The sequence below is a fragment of the Amblyomma maculatum genome, chromosome 9 (genome assembly GCF_055883805.1).
Source record: "Amblyomma maculatum isolate TAMU_Amacu chromosome 9, ASM5588380v1, whole genome shotgun sequence".
NCBI lineage: Eukaryota > Metazoa > Arthropoda > Arachnida > Ixodida > Ixodidae > Amblyomma > Amblyomma maculatum.
The window spans coordinates 30,894,743-30,920,231 of NC_139352.1; the positions used below are offsets into that span (position 1 = coordinate 30,894,743).

Here is a 25,489-nt window from a genome sequence, read left to right on the forward strand (position 1 = left end):
GTTTTGAACTCTGTGCAACACGGTAACTCGAACCACCTTTGCAGGCTATTTTGCCCCAGAAGGAGCGCAGCGGGGTTTGCGGAGCCTCTTCCAAATGCACACCCCTGTGAGAGCTGGGCGCCAGGCCGGGGGACGCTTGTACCCATTTTTACCGGTGGGTGTCCGGGTAAAAAAAGAAAGTATTTCTGTACTTTGCTCATCTCGGAACTCCATTTATCTCTACTCCTTTTTTCATGATTTCAGGTTACTAAGTGTACAGCAGCTAACCAATTTATTGGACTTCGCAGAACCCGTAAAATGATCCAAAAAATGTAACCAAAACATTTGTGAAGATAAAAAAAAAAAGAAAAAAAAAGGTTTGAAAGTTGCTAACTCTTCAGCTCCCCATGATTTGTTCACGTTATACTGCAATATGCTTCCGCAGGTTGAGAGTGCACACATGCAGATGGGTCCCAACCCCAACGTTGTAGGAGTGCATGCCGCCGGGAATCATGCGCCCTCCTAGACACGTCGTGCAATCCGCAGCGGAGATGGAGGCTGCTACCGCAGTCACGCCGCGCCTCGGCAAAACCTTTCATAGCTTCTATACCTTCAAGTCACTTTGATTAACTGCAAATATTTTCAAATACTTTCAAGGTGGTTTTCTTTGCATATAAATTGCATATAATGAAAACATGGATGTAAAAACAAATCGTGGACATTTTACAATTTCGTTATAACCAGGTTTAACTCAACAAAAGCAGGTGTCACATGAAGCAATAACATTCACTTTGCACGCGCAACGATGGTCGTGAAGACTGCGAGACAGAACCCACGGGAAGAACACCCCTCCCGCCCTGCGGGTGGCAGTGGACGCTGCTCATGTTCAATTTTCGACCCAATCGTACGCTCTTTGTAGGCCACTTCGTTGACAACAAGGAGTAGCATACCGTTATATTACCACTACTTCAGATGGCAACGAGGAACAAGTAGCCAAGCCAGTACCTCCAAGCGACTCTGTTTAAATGCAAGAAGCTGCCTTTCAGGACCGGGTCGAGACAGCGATATCTGCTCACATCTATGTCATGTCAAAAACACACGCTTTCAGCTGAGAAACGATCGCCACAGCAGTGCTGGTGCCTATTTTATTCCGAAAAATCTAACTTTCGTCCAAAATATCAGTCGTAAAAATGTACACATTACTAAGAGGCGTGTGACTGTTCCTGAATGAAGTCCAAAATATCGCACAAGTCTGAATTATTGGAGTCCGAAAAATCGGTCAGTTACTGCAGCGCATAAAAAGCTGCCAACAAGGTAGCTGCGCTGGAGTGAGAATATATGTGCTTGACTTTGAGAATATATGTGCTTGAGGAGAGAGCATACAGCTACGTCTGCAGGTCATAAACCCCTTGGTAATAAACCCACAGGTAATAAATCTCACAATAAAGAAACAAGCTATTACCTACTTCTTTTGTAAAGCTCCTAGTCCCCGAGTGGCAACATGAAACTCAGCTTAGAAGAAATTTCTCTTACAAGAGACAAAAAGTAAGACGAAAAGTCCTTTCCACTACTGTCTGTTATAAAAGGGTTCAAACGCCAATACATATTAGGGGTGTGCGAATACTGAACGTTTCGAGTACAAACCGAATAACAATATGGACAAAAAATGGCATCGAATATCGAATACCTTATCGGAGAGAAAAGAACGAAAAATTAAAATAGCAAAAATTTTTCATCTTGTTTATTTCAGAATTCATATGGCACTCGCAAATAAAGTTAACCAGACTTGCACAGAGGTGTGTACCCTGTAAAGCGTATTAGTTTTATACCGGTGTCACACGGGCATTTAGAAGGCCCTCGAACCGATTGTCTATCGACTCGAAGGCCTTCGAGTGAATAGACAATCGGTTTGAGGGCCTTCGAAAAGCCTGTGGGACAGCTATATAAAACTTATACAGTTTCCTTTTTTTATACACAGGCATTTCGAATGGCCATTGAGTTAATAGTCTATCGAGTCAGCGGAACAGCCCAAAGTCTAACAAGATCTCGAAGGCCTTCGAACGTCGCGCATGGTTGCTAACGTTGCCTCTAGGAGCGCTACGTGCACTCCTAGAGTGCACGTAGCACTCCTAGTTTGAGTGCACGTAGCGCTCCTAGTTTGATACTTTGAGCGCGCTACGGTTTGATACGAAACGGAGCGCTCCTAGCGCTCCGTTTCGTATCAAAACATAGCGCGTTTTGATACGAAACCACGAACAAGCGTAATTAGTCCACATCTTTAATTTACATGATAAAATATTAATGTGCGTACAATTTTAAAATAGCATCGTTCCTTTTTAAAGGGGCCATGACAGCTAACAACTGAGCATAAACTGATTATTGCATTTAATTACTCACACGTTAAATTAAAAATCCTCGAAATTTGACTCCATTCCATACAGTAGATAGCTTTAAAATTATTTTTATTATTAATATCGGAATCAGCTTTCTGGTCTGGTAATCATTGGTCGCTGATGTCCCAATGTCAACGCTGACGCAATGTTATACTGACACAGAAGTATAAAACGGCTATACATCGAACGACCCTGTCATCGCCCCTTTAAGGCACATTATTTTTGTACTCTCTACCACTGTAACCTGCGCTTCCAAAAAAAGAAAACACAATGAAGAGCACAGCCATTTTTGCAGTCCTCAAACTGGGCGGTTAATTGGTCACTTGCAACAATATTTTTCTAGCTTTCCTTTGTTAAATTCTTTTCAGGTTTCATTTAAAGCGTATTCTTTTTTTTTTTTAGAACAAGCGGTTATCACAATTTTTTTATTTTGTGCCTCTTTTTTTCTCCTGAAATGACGTCTGAGCAAGATAAAAAAAACGAGAGCATTACAAAACTGAGACAATATGTATGAACTTCAACGCGGTTAAAAAAAAACGAAGTTGCCCTTTAATAACAACAAACACCTGCAGTTACTAAAGAAAAAGGTAACAGCTATATTTTATTTTGCATTTATAGAAATATTTTAGTTCTTTAAGTAAAACCGAAAGCAATGACAGTGGCGCCACAAAAGTTTGGTGCCAAACACCAGAACTATTTCAACAACCTTTGAGTTCTGCTGTGTAGCAGCGGCACAACTCCTTCGAGTTCAATCACGATTAAAAATCTCTAAGGCTATCGACTCAATCGCGGGGTGTTATACAGAATTCTTTACACCACTTTCTGTACAGCAAGGACCAGTATGAAACCAGGTGGACCTGTCATATTGCTGCTGAATACATACAGTCGAAACCCGCGATAACGAAATCTAGGGAATACGAAATTCTCACCGCAACAAAATATTTCCGGATCCCCAGCATATGCCCATAGAGGCCAATGTATTTCGTATAACAAATTTGCTGCAGTGCCGGTCCGCATACTCTCTCCAATATTATAACAGTGTCAAAAAAAACGCTCAAATTGACTAAACTGCCACAGTGCGCTTGCGTGGCTGCAGCGACGGTGTTGGCGCCTGGAAACCTTGCAGCCAGCGCGACTTTAGCCACCTATAGCCGGCGCTAGCCACTATACTGGCGCAGCACGTGCCCTCTGCGATCGGTTTCACAGGATGGTGCTTGCAGAGGCCCTAATTGAAGATGCTCAGAGCATGACCTTCGAGATCACCCGAATGCTTTCGCGCGCATATCTTGGAGGCTTTGTTCAGGGGAGGCAGCCTTGCAGCGACACCATTAAGGGGCGACACTAGACTTATCATCGGGGCTACACTTTTAGGCCTGCTGAAGTGATGCACGTGCGTTCGTTGTGTGCGTTGGTTGTGGTGTGTGTGTGAGTATGAGCAGCAGTTGGCACGTTTGTATTTTGAAAGATGTCTCCACCAGATAAAAAAGCGAAGATTTTTGTCGCTACAAGAGAAGGCTGCCATCACTGCTCAAGTAGAAAAAGGCAGGAAAAAAATTGATATCAATGAGTACGGGATTGCGTGCAGCTCTCTGTCCACAATTTAAAAATAAGGCAGCCATTCTCAGTGTGCTTGAGAATGGCGTCCGAGCACAGCACAAAACAGTGACGGCTGCTTCGTTCCCGGACGTCGACAAGGCGGTGTTTGCCTGGTTTTGTGAATAGCACGCGAACAAAGTGTCTTTGTCTAGCAAAGTGCTGCAACAGAAGGCCCTGGGCTTTGCTTGCATGCTCGGGCATGAACAATTCAGAGCAAGCGCTGGCTGGCTAAGCCGCTTTAAATCCCGTCCCGATATTGCGGCTTGCAATGTGAAAGTAGATCTATGAAGTTGTTGCAAGGCAAGGCTCGGCAAACCAAGCTAACTGGCTTTTGGCAATAAATTTTCTTTTTGCGGGCTGTTTTCTATCTTTTCTGTCTCATTTTCATGGCAACGAAATTCTCGCAAAAGCGAATTTTTTTGCTGTCCCAGACGATTTCGTTATTGCGGGTTTCGACTGTACTACATAGAAGAAGACAACCTACCGTGACGGTCTCGACGGTGCGCGTCTTGCTGGAGATGGTCTGTGAGCTGACCACCTCGCCCTCTTGTTCGACAATGTCGTGCGGTGGCACCGCACTTGTGGTGACTGTGGTGGCCGCAAAGTGGGCCCCCGCGGGGCCCGGCCCCTCGGCCACCTGGTAGGCCACTTTGCGTGTCTCGGTGGACACTACGGGCACGCTGGTCGTGCTGCTCGTCTGCAGGGCCACGCTGGCCGCTGGGTCATACTTGAGGGCCTCCGTCTTCACAATGGCCCTCTGCACAAGTTAGGTTTAATTTTCGAATAAATTAATCAATGCAAGGCCATTACTTGCTTTCCCATAAGACTCGACGTGAAAAAAAAGCCGCATACAAAGAAATGTGTGCTACAATTATGTTCAGTTAAGACAAACTTTTCGAGTGACCAAAATCATTGCAACCCCAACGTCGACTGCTTCATCTTTACCTTGCTCCACTGGCAATGGCGTCATGAAGATCATTTGTACATTCATTCAGGCATGACGTTACAGTGATGGCAATAATTGGCTACAAGATGAGTGCTTTCCACTGCAGTTTCCTGGCGCGTTAGGCCACATCGAGCGAGCGATGCGCTTTTTTCACCCGGCGGGCCACACGTTGCTGTAGGAAGCGTGCCGTCAGTGTTGATAACCCCCCCCCCTTCCGATAATCCCATATGACTACCGAAAATGGTACATTTATGAAGCATGGGTTAACATAAAACATACTTCATTTTGACAGCTTGAGAAGTGGGTACATTTATGATGAAAATGTGTCCAATGCACAACGTTTTCGATTATACAATGTCTAGATTACATGTGACTTTTGCATGGTCCCGTGAAAGATTCTACCGCAGTGGCATTACAGCAACAAAGGGGTGGGGGAGTCCACCTTAGATTCATTGCACCTACCTGTTCAGGTGAGGTGGCCTTCCTAGAGTCTAACATTGTTTTGGACTGCAGTGGAGAGGTAGCAGCACCCGGTGCCCTGATGCCAGACTTTTCTGCACCACGGCCTTCGCTGCCCCACGATGACGGCTGGCTAGGCAGACTTGGAATGCGAGACTTAGTATCCTGGGAGAGAGAGAGAGATGGGTGACCCTGTTATCTCAGATTTTACAATGCATCTTTTTTTCTTATGTACAGTCGAACCCGGACACACTTAAGCCTGGTCATACTGAAAATGTAAGATGTCCGCAAATTTTCGTTGCATCAAGGTTTTCGTTCTGTGCAGTTTTCCCATGAAGACTCATAAGGGTAATGCAGAACGAAAACTAAGTTAAGAATTGATTGCAAGGGATGATTGCAAGGGAAACCACCTTCAAAGTGTTTACAGTAAATACTTCGAGGTTATAAATGCGGTGAAACGTTTCGCGATCGCGCTGAGGAGTGGCGCGACTGTGGCAGCCATGGAGGAAGAAAAAAATTAGGGGGGAGCGCTACGGGGAACAGGTGAAGCTTAGTCATAAAAAATAAAATGAAAAGCAATATGGGAAATTGGCCGTCACGTGACAAGGCAAGAAATAGGCGGTACAGTAAAACCTTGTTACGAGAGACGCTCAAGGGACCCGAAAAAGATATCTCTTGTAACCAAAAATTCTTAACAACTCGTATGTGTGGAAGTTTAGATTCCCTTATCTAAATTGTGTTCCATATCAGCATCCTGTTTTGTTGCAATATGTCAGGAACTAAGAAGAAGTGCCTCCTCTCGAATGGGAAGTCAAAATGTCCCCTTTTTTTTCAGCCACTGTCATCACATTCCTGTGTGAGTGAAACAACAGGGACATTTTGATTTCCCAGTCAAGAGAAGACACTCCTTCTTGGTTCCTGACATCTTTCAACAAAACAGGCACTGATATAGAACACAATTTAGATAAGGAAATCTAAACTGCCACACATACGAGTTTGTGCGAATCAGCTGCATTGCATGAGCGCACCTAAATTGTGTCTCTTCTAAATAGTGAAGAAGTTACTTTAGGGACCTGCAAAAGTTGTCCATAGTAACGGAGTGTCTCTCGCAACCATGTCATTTGTATGCAATGTTGTTAGCATGGCAGACATAGGCAAACCAAGCAAACCATTTTCACATATCTCTTATAACCACGTCTCTTGTAACGAGATTGTACTGGTGTCGGTTACGGTTCGTCCTGTTGTTCTTCGTGTTCTTGTGCTTCGCGCTTTGTCCTTTTTCTCGTGCTTCGTCTTTGTGGAAGCATAGAATCAAACCCACTAGCCTACAACACGTACCGCCATATGAAATGCTGCGTGCCAGGATGCTAGAACTACACAGATATACAGCCTAAGACTATCGCTCCAACTTTGAGTATCTTACTATGCGCACTCGTCGAGGCTAAACGTTTGCTTGTCAGGGTATGTGCATGTATTGTTCGAGACGAAAATCGTCTGCTTCATTTAGGAAATGCAGACCTCAAATACATGTACAGTTGAACCCGGATATATCGAACTCGAAGGGGATCGCGAAATAGTTTGATATATCGATAATTCGATAAACAGAAATCGACTTGAGACGCAGCTTACAATCGTGAACAATGACGCCGTATTTGTCGTGTAATCAACCTACTCGCATAATGAACCCAGCCTCCCCTTTTGCCTCATCAATTTGAAAAAAGGAAAAAAAAAAAAAGCATAAAAGCCGGTTCACATGCAAGCAACAGAGCGAAAAAAATTAAAGGGCACTGCAGAATCTGCATTGGAGTAATGCGAAAGCACGGATGCTGCTATTGGTTACTTCTAGTTGCTTGATTCACTTCTTGTTTACCCATTTTAGTCTTTGGTACTTTCAAATTGCGCACCAATTCCTTTCTATGCCCTTTTCCAGTTCTACTTCCGGTTGCATGTCACATCCTCGAAGTCACATTAATTCACTTTTTGTTTACCCATTTTAGTCTTTGGTACTTTCAAATTGTGCTCCAATCCCTTCCTATGCCGTTTTTCAGCTCTACTTCCGGTTGGGTGACGGTCACCCTAATTGAGTGACTTTAATATTTTAGTCATTGGTACTTTCAAATTGCGCGCCAATCTCAATATCTGTCACTCGCGGAATCCCGCTATCATCCTCACTGTAGACAAGCGGAATTATGAAGAGGGTTTCATGATCTGGGGCGTGGCACAGCGCTAAAGCGCTTGGCTGGAGATCCAAGGGATGGAGGTTCGATTCCCATTGGAGAATAATGTTTTTTTTTTTTTTAATGAAGAGGAGTCAGAGCTTGGCGAGGGGGCTGGCAGCTGGACTTGGCTGTGACATCACGCGCATGCACAGAACTAGGCTATGTGGAGCCACGCGAAGCTGCGGTCTGACACGGGTAGTGAAGTTTAAACTTGTTGAACCTGCATTGCTCTCGCCGCTGTGACAGCTCAAAACAGGATTTTGCATCGTCGCAGCAGAAATCACGAGCGTTTTCGCTTGCATGTCGGTGGCGCATTTCTCCGTCTCATCCACAGCTCATTTACTACTGGCAACGCGCCAAGATGCTGCGCAGCGATAACGTCGTGGAGTGTTTATCTTTTGACAGCTTTTGTGGTGGGGAGCTACTTTTGGCAGAGTGCCCATGATGGCTTGATTGCACAATCCTGGTTCGATTTATCACACCACATTTGGGGCGAGTGTAGCCCCCTGCCACAAAAATCATTGGAAAGCGTGATAGGCGCAAATGCTGTTTGAAGCGAACAGTGCTAAAAGTCGGTGTCATGATCGCAGCAGACCGCGTGCTTTCGTTGATTCATGAATGCAAAAAATGGATGACTCTCACAAAAAAAAAAAATCTGCCGGTTTTCGATTTATTTTGCGATCCCCTTCGAGTTCAATATATAGATATCTGGGTTTGACTGTACTACGAGTTTCTGGTGGAAAAAGAGGATATTCCTGCAGTCCATTCCAGCAGGGCAGTGCAGCCAATTCAAATGCTAGGTCGATGCCAAGGAGCAGCAAATTGAGGTGAAATAAGGGGCTCCCTATGAAATATGAATAAAACAAACCAACTATAGGCGAGGCCAACAAAAGCACAGGGGATTTTTTTTTTCTTCATTTGTACTTTTTGCTACTGACATGGATTAGTACTGTACAAATCAATTTGGAGAGACAGATAATTAAATGCAGAGTAAATAGAAAGTTTAGGGACAAAGCTAATTAAATACAAAGTAGGAGGAAAACAATGCATCGAAGGTGGAAACCGAACCCATAACCTCTAAATATCGCGTCCGGTGCTCTCGCCAACTGTTCAGTTCCAGGTCAATAGCCAAAAAGTAAAAATTAAAAAAATTCCCCTATGCTTTTCCTTGGCCTCGGTGACTATTGGCTCCTTTCTTTGAGGTCAACGAAACGCCAGGTCACAAACAAAGGAACCAACCTTGTGCTGAGCGTGGGGCTCTTTGCCCGGTGGCGGAGAGCGGCTCGCTGCCAGAGAAGGCACGACGCCCACCACTTTAGGGCGGGTGGTGCCATCCTTCTTGGTAGGGATCCGCGATGGCCTGGGTCGCTCTTCGCGGTACTCGTCCAGGCTGCTCTCGGAGGATTCGGACGACGGCGAGTCCAGGCTCTTGCCTGCAGTGGGGGTCGTAGTGGTGGCAGCGGTGGTGGGTGAAGCGCCGGCAGTGGCACTGCCCGGTGCTGTGGTGGGGCTGCGCCTAGACGCCTCGTTCCACCCGGGTGTTCCAGCCAGCCGGGTGGGCGAGTAGGTGAAGGCAAGACCCGTGGCCTGGCGGACACCCTCGCCACTTCCGGGCCTCGCAGTTGGCGATGTGGCTGCCCCGGTGGGAGAGACATCGACGGGTGGAGGGCTGTAGCTGAAGCCACCACCGCGAGTTGGGCTGTAGGGGCGCTTGGAATCGTCCGTTGGTGAGACCTGTGATGAATGAGGCGACAAGGGCAATGTGACTGCAACCTTTCGTTCAAGGTCTCAAACTTTTGTGGAAAAGCTTAGAGAAATACGAGACACGTCAGCAGAGATTCTGTTGCACTGTCAAAAGGTGGACATCATGTCAAAGATGTTGCACTGGCTGGAGAGTCCAAGATGTGGTTCTTCTCAAGTTTTCTTTTTCCTTCTCTCATCTATCTTTTGCGTTTTCAAAGCTTGTCTGTTCTTGACTCTTATCACTATGCACAGGTTTTCACCGTGACAGTTTACCTGATCCAGCAAACGGGGGTTGGTTCATGCTCTGTACGACAGCATCACTCCCTATTTCTTAATTCCGCAAAATGTACACAGTGTTTAATGTAAGCTAAGGCAATACGGTTACAAACTATCACAGTGCAAAAAAAATATATACGTGTTGACACTTGGCACCCGCTGCAATAGAGAGGTCACACATGACATATGCACTCTGGTACATACGAAGCCAAAGCCACGCTCGTGTGGCATTGCCCACTGTAGACAGTCTTGCAAGATAACCACATAAGTTAGCATGGCTGCTGGTTTGATGCCTCTGCTGCACATATACGTTTACGTTACCAGTGTCTCCCATCACAGCATTTTGTCAACCCTACGAAAACATAACTCCATACACACAAGCCATGGTTTCTCGAGGCTTTTGGCGAAGATAGAAGCCTACAAGAAATGCTACATAAATACATACCTACTTTTAACGGCTGGCAAGTAACGTTTGTATCATTTGCTAGCAGGTATCATTTTCTTGCATGTTAAAAACTACCGAAATATTAAACAACCCAGTCTGCATGTTTTTATCTTTCACTAAATCAACATGTTTAATGTTCTGTGTGCTTTTTACAAGGGCACATGTCCAGTTTAACGCAACACACTTTGGTGTTTAAAAGACATCTTTGAAAAATTATAGCCTTTAAATTTTTCCACTATAATCAACTGTCTCAAAACAGATCTTGAAGCAATCTTCAGTTCACAATTACTTTTTTTATTGCGAAAGCAATACTCCGACAGCCAAAGCCAAAGAGGCATAGCTACTGTCTCCTCATAAAAAAATCAGCCTGCCATGACATTTGAATTCAAGTTACCCCTATGCCACGGGCTGCCAACTCGGGTCGTTCCTTTCATATGGGAGAGTGATATCAGAATCAGCCAGCCAGAACCGTTTGCATATTCGTTACCCCTACGACACGCAGGCACGTCCATACGGCTTGGTTGAAGTGTGACTTTATATGTAGGCTGGTAGCTTACGCTCTCGCGTAATGCCTTTAAAGGATAAGCTTTAGTGTCCCCAATAATGTAGCACTTACACTGATGGGGTGTGACAGGGCAAAATGTAGCAGGCAAAAGAAGCTGCCGCCATTGCTTTCGCAATTCAACTAGGGTTATACCCAGAGCTAAACCACAAGTATTTTTTTTTTATGTCAATGGGTCAGCAAGAGACGCAGTTGCAATGGAAGTGGCGATACTACTATACTAGGGCATATCAACCACTGCTACTGAACACTAAGTCTTTCTCTCCTGCTGTCAGCTCACGGGTGAAATTTTGCAAAAAACAGGCACTCACTAAATGCTAGAGAATGCCCGGAAAAAGGTTATCAGCTGCACCAAGATGCTGATGTAAGCAACTTTGGCACTGAGACGAGATGTGAAAGCTAAACTTCGCCATAAACCGTTGATGACACTAGCTCCATCCTCTGAAACTGCAAACTTTCATCAGGAACTGCCCTCACCTGGTATATGTACTCCTTCGTGTAAGGACCCGACTGCTTTGCCGTGAAGCCCGTCGCTCGGCCCGCTGGTCGCGGGGTGCTCGTGTCAGCAGGCCCCACTGCGTCCTCCTGCATCGCGTCCCCACCCGGCTTAGCCCCCGCGGTGTTTTTGCCTGTGGTGGGCGGCCAAAACTGTGGAGCTGCTGCTGGGCCGCCCGCCCCCTTGCGATAGCCGCCCCCCTCGGGCAACGTCTGCTCCGCAAGCGGCACCAACTTCTCGCGCGACCGCGACAGCTCCAGCCGCGTGACGTCCTGGTCGCGGATGCTCTTTTCGGTGAAGCCGCCCTCGAGGCGAGTCTCCGACTTGGTGGGCCGCAGTTGACGTTCCTCCTTGAGGCTCGCCAGCGAGGAAGATGCCGCGCCACCGGACTTGGGGATGCGGTCGTCGGTCACATAGACCTCACGCACGAGGCCCGTGCCGGGCTCTTCGAGGCAAATCACCCGCACGCCATCCTCACCTTCGCCACCGGACAGACTCTTCTTGACGGTGGGCTCCTCCTTAGGAGATGCTGCTGCCTGCGCTGCAGACTTCTTGGTTATCTCCGCTACGATAGCAGGTTCAGCACCGTGCGGAGTCTTGCCGTCGACTGCCTTCGACGCAACCGATTGGGCAGCCTTAGAGGTCGGTTGCTCGATGCTCTTCGATGAGGCTGCTGGTTGTGTGCCTTTCTTTGCGAGCTCAATGCCGCTGAGGGGCCGCGCTACCTTGGAAGCCTGAGTGCCACGCCGAAGAAGCCGGCCGCACAGTGCAGGGATCAGAATGCCGTCGAGGCAGCCATGCAGACACAGCACGGTGTGACGTTAGGGACAGGAAGGCGTGCATGTGGAGAGAGGGGAGGGGGCAGAGAGAGAAAGAGAGAAATACGAAGGAATGTTAGTGGGCACACGGGAGGTGCATGCAGGCGTGCCCACGCGCTGCATTTGCAAATGCTGCGAGCTACCGTGCTCGTCACCAGTTTTACGCGCAGGTGCTCTTGCCACACATTGCCCAGCAGGAAAGATCAAGCAATAGAAACTGGCTGAGCTACGACAAACCCACTAATCATCCGGGCAGGTTAGACTGCGTGGACTGCACTTGCTAAACAGTGAATTTCAACTAACTAGAGCCAAGAGGCCGTGCTGCAAATGTCCGATAAAGGGCCAGGGTGCAAGAGGGTGCAAACAACGCATCTGCAATGCAAATACATCTGCAAACAATGCTACATTCGTTATATGACGTTGAGACGTCCTGCAGTGAACAATGCCTGGCACTGGCCTCGCATGGACGGTTTCACAAATTAACGATTTGACCGTCTGAACGCGAACCAATGTATGCACACACGACACGAAAGGCAACGCCTGAGCTTGTGCAGAAAACTGTGTGCTACAATTCCAACAAGACGATAAAAATACTGCTGCCTTGAGAAATCCGTTTACGCGCAACAAGAACAAAATGAATGTCTCACCATTAGCCGTCGTGCTGAAAAATGCAGCGAGCATTCGAACAAAATTACCATGATATCTTTAAAAGCATGTAGTAGCACGGCTAATTAGCAACACCATCTTGCTGGATAACTCTACTGCACATGGTACGCTTCCAAAGAAACAAAACGTTAAAGAAAAGCTAGCAGTAGAATGAGCCACTAGGTGTTAATGCACTGTTAAAAACAACTGTCCAAAGACTCAATCAACCATGGACATTTCATCTAAAGAATAGCTGGAGCTCACAATGTTTTAAGCATTTCCTTACCACCCCTACACTACCTCATTCAGTCTCACACCCAGCAAATGTTCTGTGGGCTGTGCAAAGCCCATCGCTAACGGCACATCCATTTCTTTACAGTAAGACAAGAGAAAGTAAAGCAAGGGTGCTATTGAGGAGCTACTTTGTAGCGAAAGCAAGATGGCAGTAAGTGAGAGGCACAGGTTTGACACAAGGCGTTATTTCTACCATGTGCACTGGTTTTTGCCGACATGCATCGTGCAAAGTCCGCACATGCAGCAAAATGACCGACCAGTGATAGCACTAGTGCCAGAAACATCCAAGACAGGCTCATGTAACACCGATGGGAGAAAGCCTTCAGAGGTCAAGATGTTAAGGAGGTCAAAGGTCAATTAGAGCGAGCACTGCTGCGAAGACACAGCGCGTCCCCTACAAAGCTGTTAAAAGAGAGCAGTCAGCAGCTGTGTGCTCGGAAACCAAAACCCTTCATTTGTAGAACGGTTGCATTACTGATGCCGTGACGAATACCCACGCAGATCGAGAGATGGCCACGAAGCATACACCGACACCTCAGCAACTTCCAACACAATCCGCCTGGCAGGGGACATTGCATAGACAAGAAGAAAACGATTGCCAGCGAAGTCAGGCCTCTGCCCACCACTGACCACCTTTATCACATTGGAACAGCTCTATACTATACGGGGTTGGCAATGCAGAAGTGCCACAGGAAAGATACGGCTGAGTGCCAAATATATTGTTTTTAAAACAGTTTAGAAAGATGAGGTAAGGCTTTTCAGCAATCAACTCCCTTTCCAGCCCTACACTCTCAAAGCCCACTGCCATCGGACATGTTAACATGGCGTCAAGGCAAGGGGTTCCATCCATTTGCAAATGCATGGCAGTGACTCAACTTTGACCGAAATATCCCTTAACTGCTCCAAATTAATAACATACAAACCAAGTTAAAGGAAACATCCTTTATCATTAAAAACATGAATGGATTTTTAGCACCTTTACCAAGCCTTTCGAGCTAGGAGAGTAACAAATCAAGTTTTCATAAAATTTAAATACAGCAGCAAAAGAGCTCAGGACCAATTAGAGTAATCCAGATGAAGCAACAACGCATGGAATTTTATAATTTGGCGTCTAAACTGTAATGGCTATGACGAGCAATAGTCTTGCATGCATCTGAATCCCAAGCAGCTATCATTTTATCTAGGTCAGATTCACCACGAAATGCAGTGACAACAAAAATAAATGCTCCACGACCACCACTAATGGGGCAAGACAAGGAATGGATGACAATGACTGTTACTTTCATCCAAGCGCAAAACTGTGTGTCCAAATGAATTTATGAATGAAATGAAGAGTCTGAACACTGACCCCGTCCTCGTGCAGTGGGCTCTTGTCCATGTCTTCGGGTGACCTGCCCTCCTGACTGAGGCGCTGGTCCTTTTTGGAATCCATGGGCAGCATGACGGCCACGCCACCCACCGGGATGGTCCTCTGCACGCGCACCACGCGTCCACGAAGCGGTTGCATGTCACTTAATTACTTATTTATTCGGTCGGTATACCTACATCGCCTGGATGGCACTACTGTAAGGGGAACGGGGATGGGGGGGGGGTAAAATACCGCACAGGGAAATACATCTGCAAATCAAACGACACGCAAGTACGGAAAAACAGCAATTAAGGAAACAGAAACTGACAAAGGGTAAAGCATTTTTTTGACACATAACAAAATGCATGGCAACTTTCTATAATGACAAAACAAAAAGTGTGCACAGCAGAAGCATGAATTCCGAAATCAATAGCATATCATAAATGAAACCTCTCCAACGAATTTACATAAGCAGCCATCACTTCATTAGGGAGCTCGTTCCAATCGTTAACCGTGTTAGGAAGAAATGAATACTTAAAGACAGTATATAAGCTCGAATTTTATTACTGTGGTCTCTCCTCCTGTATGGCCTCTCCCTGCCAATTTCAGACATAAAATGCTTAGCTAAAAGGCGGCCCTCTACCTTATGCAACTCTTTCAAGTAATAAACCACATTTGTTTGCATATTTGTTGACACAATTTGCAAAATTAATAGATCGGGAACAGACACTCTAACAGAATGAATGATCTGCCACATTTGGCAATGGGAAATGGCCAAGAGAGTTTCACAGCGGGCTTCGCAGGTAGCAAAACAAAATTAGCTTGGAGCAACTTCCTCGTGATCTGTAGCAGCAGCCCTAACATCTTGTAGATTAGCAGTATCACTACCATCACCAACCCTATACCAAAAAGATAAGGTAAAAACGTGGATTTACAAGGTGCTCCAGCTAGCTCTAAAATATGCCTGATACGAATATTGAGAACTCATGCACTGTGGAGATCCAAACAGACCAAGTACCTACTATATAGGCAGTCATACTGACCACATCTGCCTATTTCCTAAATGCATACGAAGTTTCCTTCCCTATTTTATCACGTCAGATTTGCACCTCGTATTACATGCGGAGCCGAACAAATTTCATCCTGGCTGGCTGTTTTATCGGTCGAGCTTTCGAGCAAATGTGGGATACCAAACGTGTTTAGAGGTGGCAAAGAAGAGTGTGCACTGAAGGATGTTCCAGCAAGGGACTCTCAGTAGATGATACATGAGCCGGACGACGACGATCGCGAAAAATAAATAGAAATGAGGAACAGGGACAGAGAACTTTTCACCACATTCTGCATCTCACACAACTGTTGTCATCAGTGCATTTTTTGTGGCGGCCCTACATATTCTTCAGATGTCAAAGTTTTTATAGGCATCCTCCTAAGGTGGAGTTGATCTGTAATAACAGAGTAATTACTCATTAGTGCTTACCTGAGCGAGCCAGGTGGATGCGAATTAACAATTACTCCCTTTTTACAAATTCTTGGAATGATCTCCACATTCTGTGCCCAGAACTGCCCAGATCTCCAGATTCTGTGCCGGAGGCAGCACTAGCAGCGACCTGACGCCGCTAGCGAGTCAAGACAACGTGTTGCATAGAACACCGTTGCCGTCATGCAGAAAAAGAAGGAGGGGCTCCTCCGCCCCCCCTCTTCATGCGTGGCGGCAAGGGTGCTTTGCAGCTGCCGAAACGCCGTGGCTCGCTATCAGCGGATCACGGTGCGTGCATTCCGCTCTCACTCGCTTCACTCGCTACAGTTGAATCCCGCCACAACGAATACCGCCACAACGAAATTTCCGCGACAACGAATAATTTTTTATTCCCCGCGAGTATCCTATAAGAATTAATGGCCTAAATTTCTCTGCACAACGAACCATTTTTGCAGAGCGTTTCCGCTTCAACGAAATTTTCGCGTTCAAAATCGAAACCGAAACTAGTTTTATTGGCGAGAAGTCCAAGTCAAATCCAAAGCCACATTAAGCATGAAATCACGTGATTGCAGTTCCGCCATTTTGGCTTTGTGTCGTGGTCGCGTTGTTCACTCGCTGCCTTTCTCTTCGACAACGACGAGTTTTCATCCGCAGGACACGATGGCAACGCAAGTGAAAAAACGCAAAACTCTTTCCCTTGAGCAAAAAGCTCAAATAATCGCCCAAGCAGAAAGCGGAAGGAAGAAAGCGGCAATTGCTGAAGACTTCGGAATTCCTGCAAGTTCGCTGTCAACGATTCTAGGCAATAAGGACAGCGTGAGAATGGCACTTGCTTCAGGCACATCCTCGAAGCACAAAAAGGTGACGCGGCCCCTCCATGAAGAGTTGGACAAAGCAGTGCATGCGTGGTTTGTGGAAGCACGAGCCAGCAACGTCCCCCTGTCCGGAAGCATCGTCCAGCAGAAAGCCTTGAACTATGCATGCCTACTTGGCATTGATGATTTTAAAGCCAGCATTGGCCGGCTAAACCGTTTCAAGGCCCGCCATAACATCGTTGGAAAAGTGTTGTGCGGCGAGTCAATGTCAGCAGACGTGGACGGAGCAGCTGCTTGGAAGGCGAGTAACATGGCCGGAATTTTAAGCAACTTCGCGCCTGCAGACATTTACAACGCCGACGAGACCGGGCTATTCTACGAGATGTTGCCGGCTAGGACGCTCGACTTCAAGGGGCAGCGCTTTCACGGCGGCAAACACAGCAAAAAACGCATCACAGTGCTGCTTGCACAAACATGGATGGCTCGGACAAGCGTCCGCCGTTAGTCATAGGCAAAAGTGCCAAGCTGCGCTGTTTTAAGGGAACTCGTAGCCTACCTGTGCAGTACAAGGCGAACAACAAGTCATGGATGACCCGCGCTATTTTCACCGAGTGGATGATGGCATTCGACCGCGACATGAAGCGGCAGGGCCGTAAAGTTTGCTTGCTTTTGGACAATTGTTCAGCGCATCACTCCGACGAAGTCAAGCTCACTAACACGGAGCTGAGGTTTTTCCCTCCCAATTGCACGTCTGTCTTACAGCCTCTCGATCAGGGCGTGATTCTTAGCCTGAAGCGCGCTTACCGCGGGAGGTTAATTCAGCGGCTGCTTTTTAACACTGAAACCGGCCGAGACACGAAGGTGGACTTGTACGTGGCACTGCAGATTATGTCTGCTGCCTGGAGCACACTGGGGCGCTCAGTAATTGTGAACTGTTTCAGGCACGCCGGATTTGCCGAAGGTCGACCCGTACACTCTGCTGGCCTAACACCAGGCGTTACAGACGACGACGAAGAGGCGTCACCGGCTCCGGGGATCGCGGCCGCCTGGAAAACGCTGGGAGAAATAGGAACCGTGCCGCCTAATCTCGAGCTCGACGAATACATCGGCGCTGACGCTTGTGTTGTTGTTCACGAAGATGTGAGTGATGAGCAGATCATAAAAGCTGCCCGGAATGATAAGGACTCTTCCGATGAAGAAGACGACGACGTACAGGAAGCGCCGGCTGCGGCAACCGCCGTACAGGTGATGGACGCTTTTGATGTCATCAGGAATTTCGTTGCTGTCCGAGACGACGATGTTGCAATGGGTTTGCTGACCGAGTGCGAAAATCGCGTGACGGCGTTGCTCGCCGTGAAGCATAAGCAAACCAAGCTTACAGATTTTTGGCATTAAACGCCTTTGCTGCTGCTTGGGCAATTCTTTCTGCGTTTCACGTCAAATTTTTGCGATAACGAAGTTCCGCGAGAACGAATTTTTTTTCGTGCACCGTGAATTTCGTTATAGCGGGATTCAACTGTAGCGGCATCAGTCAGTCGCTGCTATCTGTTCGTCACGCAACGTTCCTATGGGCCCACGCGCTGCTTCCCGCAACCTCCCGATAACTCATTTGCTCTCTAGCGAGGATCACGGTGCGTGCATTCCGCTCTCACTCGCTTCACCCGCTAGCGGCATCAGTCAGTCGCTGCTATCTGTTCGTCACGCAACGCTCCTATGGGCCCACGCGCTGCTTCCCGCAGCCTCCCGATAACTCAATTGCTCTCTTCATTTCTCCAACCAGAAAGCTTCTTTCATGACAGCCAAGAACTGTTAGTGGTGTGTTTCTTGAAGGAATACATGATAAAAATTAAATAAAAAAAGCTGCCTGTAAATGTACATACATGTCCTGCTCGAAATCTTTGCCTCAATTTATCGAAAAGGTGAAACAGCTGATGAGCTGCACTCAAATTTCGCATTAGAAAATAACGTAATCGTGGGCAATTTTTTTTCTTCTGCTTTTTTCCAAATTCTCGGGCACATAAGGGGGGAAAGAGGGCACTTCATTATGCAAATGGGTCTATTGTAGAGTAAATACAATCTGTTCTTCCGGCATGTAACCTTCCCACCCCCCCCCCCCCCCCCTCCCGCTCCGTTCGCTCTCCTCATTGGCAGCAACAGATACTGGTGTTCATGGCTGAATGATTCACCTTGGTCTCCTTTTTGGGTGGGGTCTCGGTTGCTGGGCTAGATGCCTGCTGCGCGGCTGCCTTGGCTGACAGCCGCGGCACGTCAGCATCATCGCTGGGCGAGCGCCGCAGGGCCCCGGTTAGCGTGTGCCGCTTGCTCTCTTCCTGGGCCGCGGGCCGTGGTGGGTATGTCAAGGCTGTGCCAAAAAGAAAGAAGGGGAAAGACGCTGAACACTTACGCATGCCCAGAGCCAAAGCCCAGGTGTCAAGCACCCTCTGACATTCCTGAAATTTCTACTTCATTCCTTCGGCCGCCAGTATCGCTGTTCTTACACGCAACATGCTGAAAGTATGTTCTCTTAAGTTACAGTAAGGCCATTAAATTGGACTTGAAGGAAATTATCCAAATGTACAATCACTAAAGCCAACTCCCCCCTGTCCCTATCTGATCAAACGGGTTTGCAAAAGTCAATCTGATGGTAATTTGAGAGAAAGGCAGGGCCGAACATAAATGCCCTTCACTGCAAGGAAGGGTTACGTATTACAGTAGATAATACAAAAAGTTATCATCATCATCATCATCATCAGCCTGATTATACCCACTGCAGGGCGAAGGCCTCTCCCATATTTCTCCACTTAACCCGGTTCTGTGCTAGCTGCATCCACTTGACTCCTGCGAACTTCTTAATCTCATCCGCCCACCTAACTTTCTGCCGCCCCCTGCTGCGCTTTCCTTCCCTTGGAATCCAGTTTGTTACCCTCAGCGACCATCGGTTATCCTCTCTTCGCACTACATGTCCTGCCCATGTCCATTTCTTCTTCTTAATTTCCACTAGAATGTCGGTAACTTGAGTTATTTCTCTGACCCACTCTGCACGCTTTCTATCTCTTAATGTTACCCCTACCATTTTTCGTTCCATAGCCCTCTGGGTTGTCCTCAACTTAAGTAGAACTCTCTTGGTTAGCCTCCACGTTTCAGCCCCATAGGTGAGTACAGGCAAGATGCAACTGTTGTATACTTTCCTTTTGAGCGATACCGGTAAGCTGCTAGTCATAATCTGCGAGTGCTTGCCAAATGCGCTCCATCCCAATCTTATTCTTCTTGTTATTTCTTTTTCATGGTCTGGATCTGCGGTTACTACCTGTCCTAAGTAGACATATTCGCCTACTACTTCCAGTATTTCGCTACCTAATGTAAACTGCTGTTCCTTCCCGAGGCTGTTGAACATTACCTTAGTCTTCTGCATATTGATTTTCAAGCCTACCTTTCTACTTTTACTGTCTAGGTCATCAATCATTATTTGCAGTTCATCCCCCGAGTTGCTTAGCAAGGCAATGTCATCAGCAAACCGCAGATTACTGAGGTATTCTCCATCTACCCTTATCCCTAACTGCTCCCATTCCAAGTCTCTGAATACTTCCTCTAAACAAGCTGTGAATAGTACTGGGGAGATTGTGTCTCCTTGCCTAACACCTTTCTTTATGGGAATTTTGTTACTTTCTTTATGCAGAACTATGGTTGCTGTGCAGTCACTATATATATCTTCCAGCACTTTCACGTACGGCTCGTCTACCCCCTGATTTCGCAATGCCTGCATCACCGCCGAGGTTTCAACTGAGTCAAATGCTTTTTCGTAATCAATGAATGCTATGTATAAGGGCTGGTTATATTCCGAGCATTTTTCTATCACCTGATTGATGGTATGGATATGATCGATAGTAGAGTACCGTTTCCGAAACCCTGCTTGATCCTTTGCTTGATTGCAGTCTAAGGTTGTCCTGATTCTATTAGCGATTACCTTAGTAAATACCTTATACGTAACAGACAGTAAGCTGATTGGTCTGTAATTTTTTAGGTCTTTAGAGTCCCCTTTCTTATGAATGAGGATAATGTTTGCATTCTTCCATGGTTTCGGTACCGTCGATGACACCAGGCACTGCGTATACAGGGTGGCCAGTTTTTCTAGCACGATATCCCCCCCGTCCTTCAGCAAATCTGTAGTTATCTGATCCTCTCCAGCTGATTTCCCCCTTTTCATAGTTTCTAGTGCTTTCTTGACCTCGTCCTTCGTCACTGGTGGAACGTCTGACTGTTTTTCCCTACCGCCAATCTCATTACGGTCCTGACTACTTTGGCTACTGTAGAGATCTGTATAGAACTCCTCGGCTACTTTGACTATCTTGTCCATATTAGTGATGACGTTGCCCGCCTTGTCCCTTAGCGCATACATCTGGTTTTTGCCTATGCCCAATTTCTTCTTTACCGCTTTAAGGCTTCCCCCGTTCTTTACAGCATGCTCAATTTTCTCCATATTATACTTCCTTATATCAGCCACCTTGCGCTTATTGATTAGCTTTGATATCTCGGCCAATTCGATCTGGTCTGTTGGATTGGAAGCTTTCATACTCTGGCGTTTCTTAATCAAATCTTTCGTCTCCTTAGACAGCTTACCGGTATCCTCTCTAACTATCCTACCGCCTACTTCTACCGCGCACTCAGTAATGATATCTCTGAAATTATTGTTCCTTGCCTCTAGGGTAATGTTGTCATCCTCAGTTAGAGCTGAAAACCTATTCTGTAGCGAGATTCTGAACTCTTCTGCCCTCCCCCTCACCGCTAATTCGTTGATGGGTTTCTTTCTTACCAATCTATTGCGTTCCTTCTTCAGATTTAGGCTAATTCGGGACCTCACCATTCTGTGGTCACTGCATCGCACTTTCCCGATTACCTCTACATCCTGCACAATGGCGGGGGTTGAACACATTATGAAGTCAATTTCATTGTTAGTCTCCCCGTTAGGACTTTTCCATGTCCATTTCCGGTTCTTCCGTTTGCTGAAGAAGGTATTCATGATTCGTAAGTTATTGCGCTCTGCAAACTCAACTAGTAACTCCCCCCTGCTATTCCTAGAACCAATGCCATAGTCACCTACTGCCTTATCTCCTGCCTGTTTTTTCCCTACCTTGGCATTGAAGTCGCCCATTAGTACAGTATACTGCGTCTTTACTTTTCGCATTGCCGATTCTACATCTTCATAGAAGCTTTCAACTGCCAGGTCATCATAGCTACATGTAGGTGCATAGGCCTGTACAACCTTCAGTTTATACCTCTTATTAAGCCTAATTACGATGCCTACCACCCTCTCATTAATACTATAGAATTCATCTATATTACCTGCTATATACTTATTGACAAGAAAACCTACTCCTAGTTGTCGCCTCTCTGGTAAACCTCGATAACACAGTACATGCCCATCCTTCAGTACAGTATATGCCTCATTCGGCCTCCTAACCTCACTAAGCCCTATGACATCCCATTTCATGCCCTCTAGTTCCTCTAACAGCACTGCTAAACTAGCTTCACTAGCTAGGGTTCTAGCATTAAACGTTGCCAGGGTCAGTTTCCAATGGCGGCCTGTCCAGCGGAGCCAGGCTTTCTTAGCACCCCCTGCTGCGTCACAGGTCTGACCGCCGCCGTGGTCAGTTGTTCCGCAGCCGCTGGTGACTGAGGGCCGGGGTTTTATGGAGCTTATCATAGGAGGTTGTGGCCAATTACTGCACCAGGGTGGCCAACTCCTGTTCTGGTGAGGGAGTGCGTTGCCGGAGGTGTTCACCGGCATCAGGTCGCACCCCAAACCTGTGTTTGCAATTCCATCGACACGCGGATTTTTTTTTTTTTTTTCATCCGGTGGAGAATTGCGCGGCACCGGGATTTGAACCCCGGTCCTCTTGCATGCGAGGCGGATGTTCTACCGCTACGCCACCACTGCACCTACACCTGCACTGTTGCAAAAAGTTATATCTAAGCCAATTACTTGTGAATACAGCATTTGTGTCTTAGAGGTGCACCCAAGAGAGTTCTGATATATTGTATTCTCGCTTAAAGTTGGCTTTGAGTTTCTGTGAATAAACGGTACTGGTCGCAGACAACATAGCCACAAATTCAGCCCACATAAATAAAAACATACGTGTACGCTCTGCTTTTACGAGATTAAACTTCATCGCTCGGTGGTGGCCAATGCAAATCCTGTAATCTATGAGGACACCCAAAGTAATCTATATTGGCGTTTCCGGACGCGACACAAGTAATAATTTGACAGAATTGCTTCACATTTCTGGTTCAGAGAACATACACCAAAAAAAATAACAAGCCTAATGCGAGCAGACTATGTTCACAATGCCACTCCACATATTATTCTGCTGACAGCAGAACTGCAAGCCACCATGCAAGTGCCCGAAATGCACTCCACATGTAGGGCACCTTCTCCTACTCTCCTCTGTAAGCTAAAAAAAAATAGGGGGGGGGGGGGGGGGGAAGAGACGTTTGATCTCTTTTCAGCAGCAAAATCTGCCATGCAGGACAATAATTTGAAAAGAAAGCCCAAAACGTGTAGATCGAGTTACCGTGAAAAAAAAAAAATATAACCTCAAAAGTCTCTTCAGCGCGTTTTTAAAGGAGCATAGACACATTTTGGAAGCACTCTTTTAAAATGTAAACATGAATGCACTACAGCTGTGCCAGCAAGTTAGAAGAACTTGACTGCTGAACCTGAGTCGGCACTTATTCAAGAGGTGAAAATTTACAAGGTGGCTTTGAATACAGGCAGTTGCACACTTTTTGCCCCCGAAACTATTATTGATAAAGAAATGATAAATAACAGTGGATGCTCACTCTGTGAGGAAAAGCGCTTGTTGCTTCGCGTCCGCTCAAAGTGGGGCGGTGGTCGGTCGATGCGGGCGCTGGCCTGTCTTGTCTGGTACTGTGTCCGGCCCGAGTAGCGGAACTTGGAGCCAAACCGAGGCAGGAACAGACGGGGTTTCACAGCTGGCTCGGGTGACATAAGCCTGCCGAAAACAAGAATGAAATGCTAGCTAAGTATACTACAAGGCCGGCTGCCTCGACACGTTCGTGGCCATAGGTGCCATCCACAGCAGATATGCTGCGATATAACTTCTACTTCTAAATATCAGTTGGAATAACAAACAGAAAGTAACCGTGCTTCAAAAAATACTATCCACATGTGCACCTGAAGAAAGTGTGATGCTCCACGCAAACTTTCCAAAGCCGCTTGGCTGCTCGATGGTTGGCCAGCTTGAACCCTATGGTGCTCTCAAACTGTTCAAACTGCAAAGATCAGAGCATGAATTAATGATAAATTACAATGAGTTAATGAATAATAAATTAATAGAACAATTAACTTCGAATTTACATGCCACTAGCAGACTCTGGGAGGTCGAATGTGTTTAGCCCATGCCAATACTGAGACTACGGGCTTCTCTGCATTGCTGAAGGAACATAAGTAAGAACAGATGTCCAGAGTGAATGGCTGGTGATTGTACTTATTTCACACTCTTTTAGCACGTTTTTGTACGAGGACATGTTGCCATTTCTTCAGTATCCGTGCATAACCCTTTATGTTTATAAGTTTGGGATATTTGTCTTAGCTGGGAAAAAGGCTGAATGAGGGAGACAACAAATCCCAAGAAAGGGAAGCTGCAGAGCACAGGGAGAGAAGCGCGGAGGACGGGAGGAGAGACACGCACCTCCCCCGGCCGGATCTTAATGTAGAAGTTGTTGCGCTTGTAGGAGATCTTGAGGATCTTGGGCCAGGCAAAGCGGTTGATGCGCAGCCGGTCGCGGTACACCAGCAGACCCGAGGCGCATACCCCGAGGGTGATGTCCACCCCTTCGGAGTCCCGGGCCTGGTGCAGATCCACACCGTACATGGCCAGCTTCTTAGCATTCTCCAGGTAGTGCAGCTCTGCTTCAGCCGGGGTCTGGCCCCTGGGACACAGGTAAAAATGCAAGAAAAAAAAAAGATTTTGCAAGCGGATAAGGTCTGCCGACGTCCTAATTTGCGCAAATCAGAGTTGAAGGAGGGATAAGCAGCAGTAGGAAGCTACAGAAAATAGTAAAAAAAAAAAAAAAAAAAAAGAAAAGAAAACTCACAGACATGTTTACACTGCTTGAAGAGGACGTGCTGTCAGGTGAGTTGGTTTTGCATCATATTGGTCAACAGCACCATAGTCCCATATATATCATATATCCCATATATATCATAGTTCCATATATCACATTGGTCAACACCACAGTACAAAGTGTCTGTCGTCATGTTTCAAGTTCCATCCTTGCGTATTATGCGCTGCTCAGCAATACGCTTACACTACATGGTGTTAAGAGAGAACACAGTGATAGCCATTGCACTGTGCTACAAGTGCGATAAAAACAAGCAACACTGCAAATGTACCGTCGGTTAATATTTAATCTACTCCCCTCTTGTGCACTTTCTCCTACTCTTTTCAACTTTGTTCCAATCCTTCGATGTGCACAATGTATGCCAACAATGTGGAGCTGAAACCTCGTGCCATTGACAGCTATCACTGAAAAATGAAAAACAAAGCATGGCCTAAATTTACAGTATTCAGAACACACTTCAAGGGGAATGACTCAAAAGCTTTTGAAGCCTGTCCAAAGGTCCAAAACCCTGTTGACAGGATAGCAAAAGTTGAACACACAATACTAATAATGCAAAGGAGTTCACAATTATCAGTGGCATGGGTGTGGTCTCATTTGTATATTAAACTCTTGCAACATGTCCACTTATCTACGCGATTTGGGAATCCCAACAAAATGTAGGCCACAGTTCCAGCCCAACCACTCAATTCCAAAGGTCCAAAACCCTGTTGACAGGATAGCAAAAGTTGAACACACAATACTAATAATGCAAAGGAGTTCACAATTATCAGTGACATGGGTGTGGTCTCATTTGTATATTAAACTCTTGCAACATGTCTACTTATCTACGCGATTTG

The 25,489-nt window shown here is 46.4% G+C and overlaps 1 protein-coding gene across 2 annotated transcripts in view; it reads right to left on the reverse strand.

The window, feature by feature from the left end:
* cora (erythrocyte membrane protein band 4.1 like coracle) overlaps positions 1-25,489 on the reverse strand; it is a 47,067-nt gene that overhangs the window by 7,132 nt on the left and 14,446 nt on the right. Inside the window, exons 8-16 of one of the 2 annotated variants that reach the window (XM_084578506.1) lie at positions 24,221-24,461; positions 23,704-23,801; positions 23,349-23,521; positions 18,698-18,873; positions 14,220-14,342; positions 11,096-11,848; positions 8,832-9,326; positions 5,377-5,538; positions 4,453-4,725 (exon numbers count right to left, since the gene is read on the reverse strand). In XM_084578506.1, the coding sequence (XP_084434632.1) occupies positions 4,453-4,725; positions 5,377-5,538; positions 8,832-9,326; positions 11,096-11,848; positions 14,220-14,342; positions 18,698-18,873; positions 23,349-23,521; positions 23,704-23,801; positions 24,221-24,461 (2,494 nt within the window). The remainder of the gene's footprint in view (positions 1-4,452; positions 4,726-5,376; positions 5,539-8,831; positions 9,327-11,095; positions 11,849-14,219; positions 14,343-18,697; positions 18,874-23,348; positions 23,522-23,703; positions 23,802-24,220; positions 24,462-25,489) is intronic. The other variant, XM_084578508.1, reaches the window with a different exon arrangement.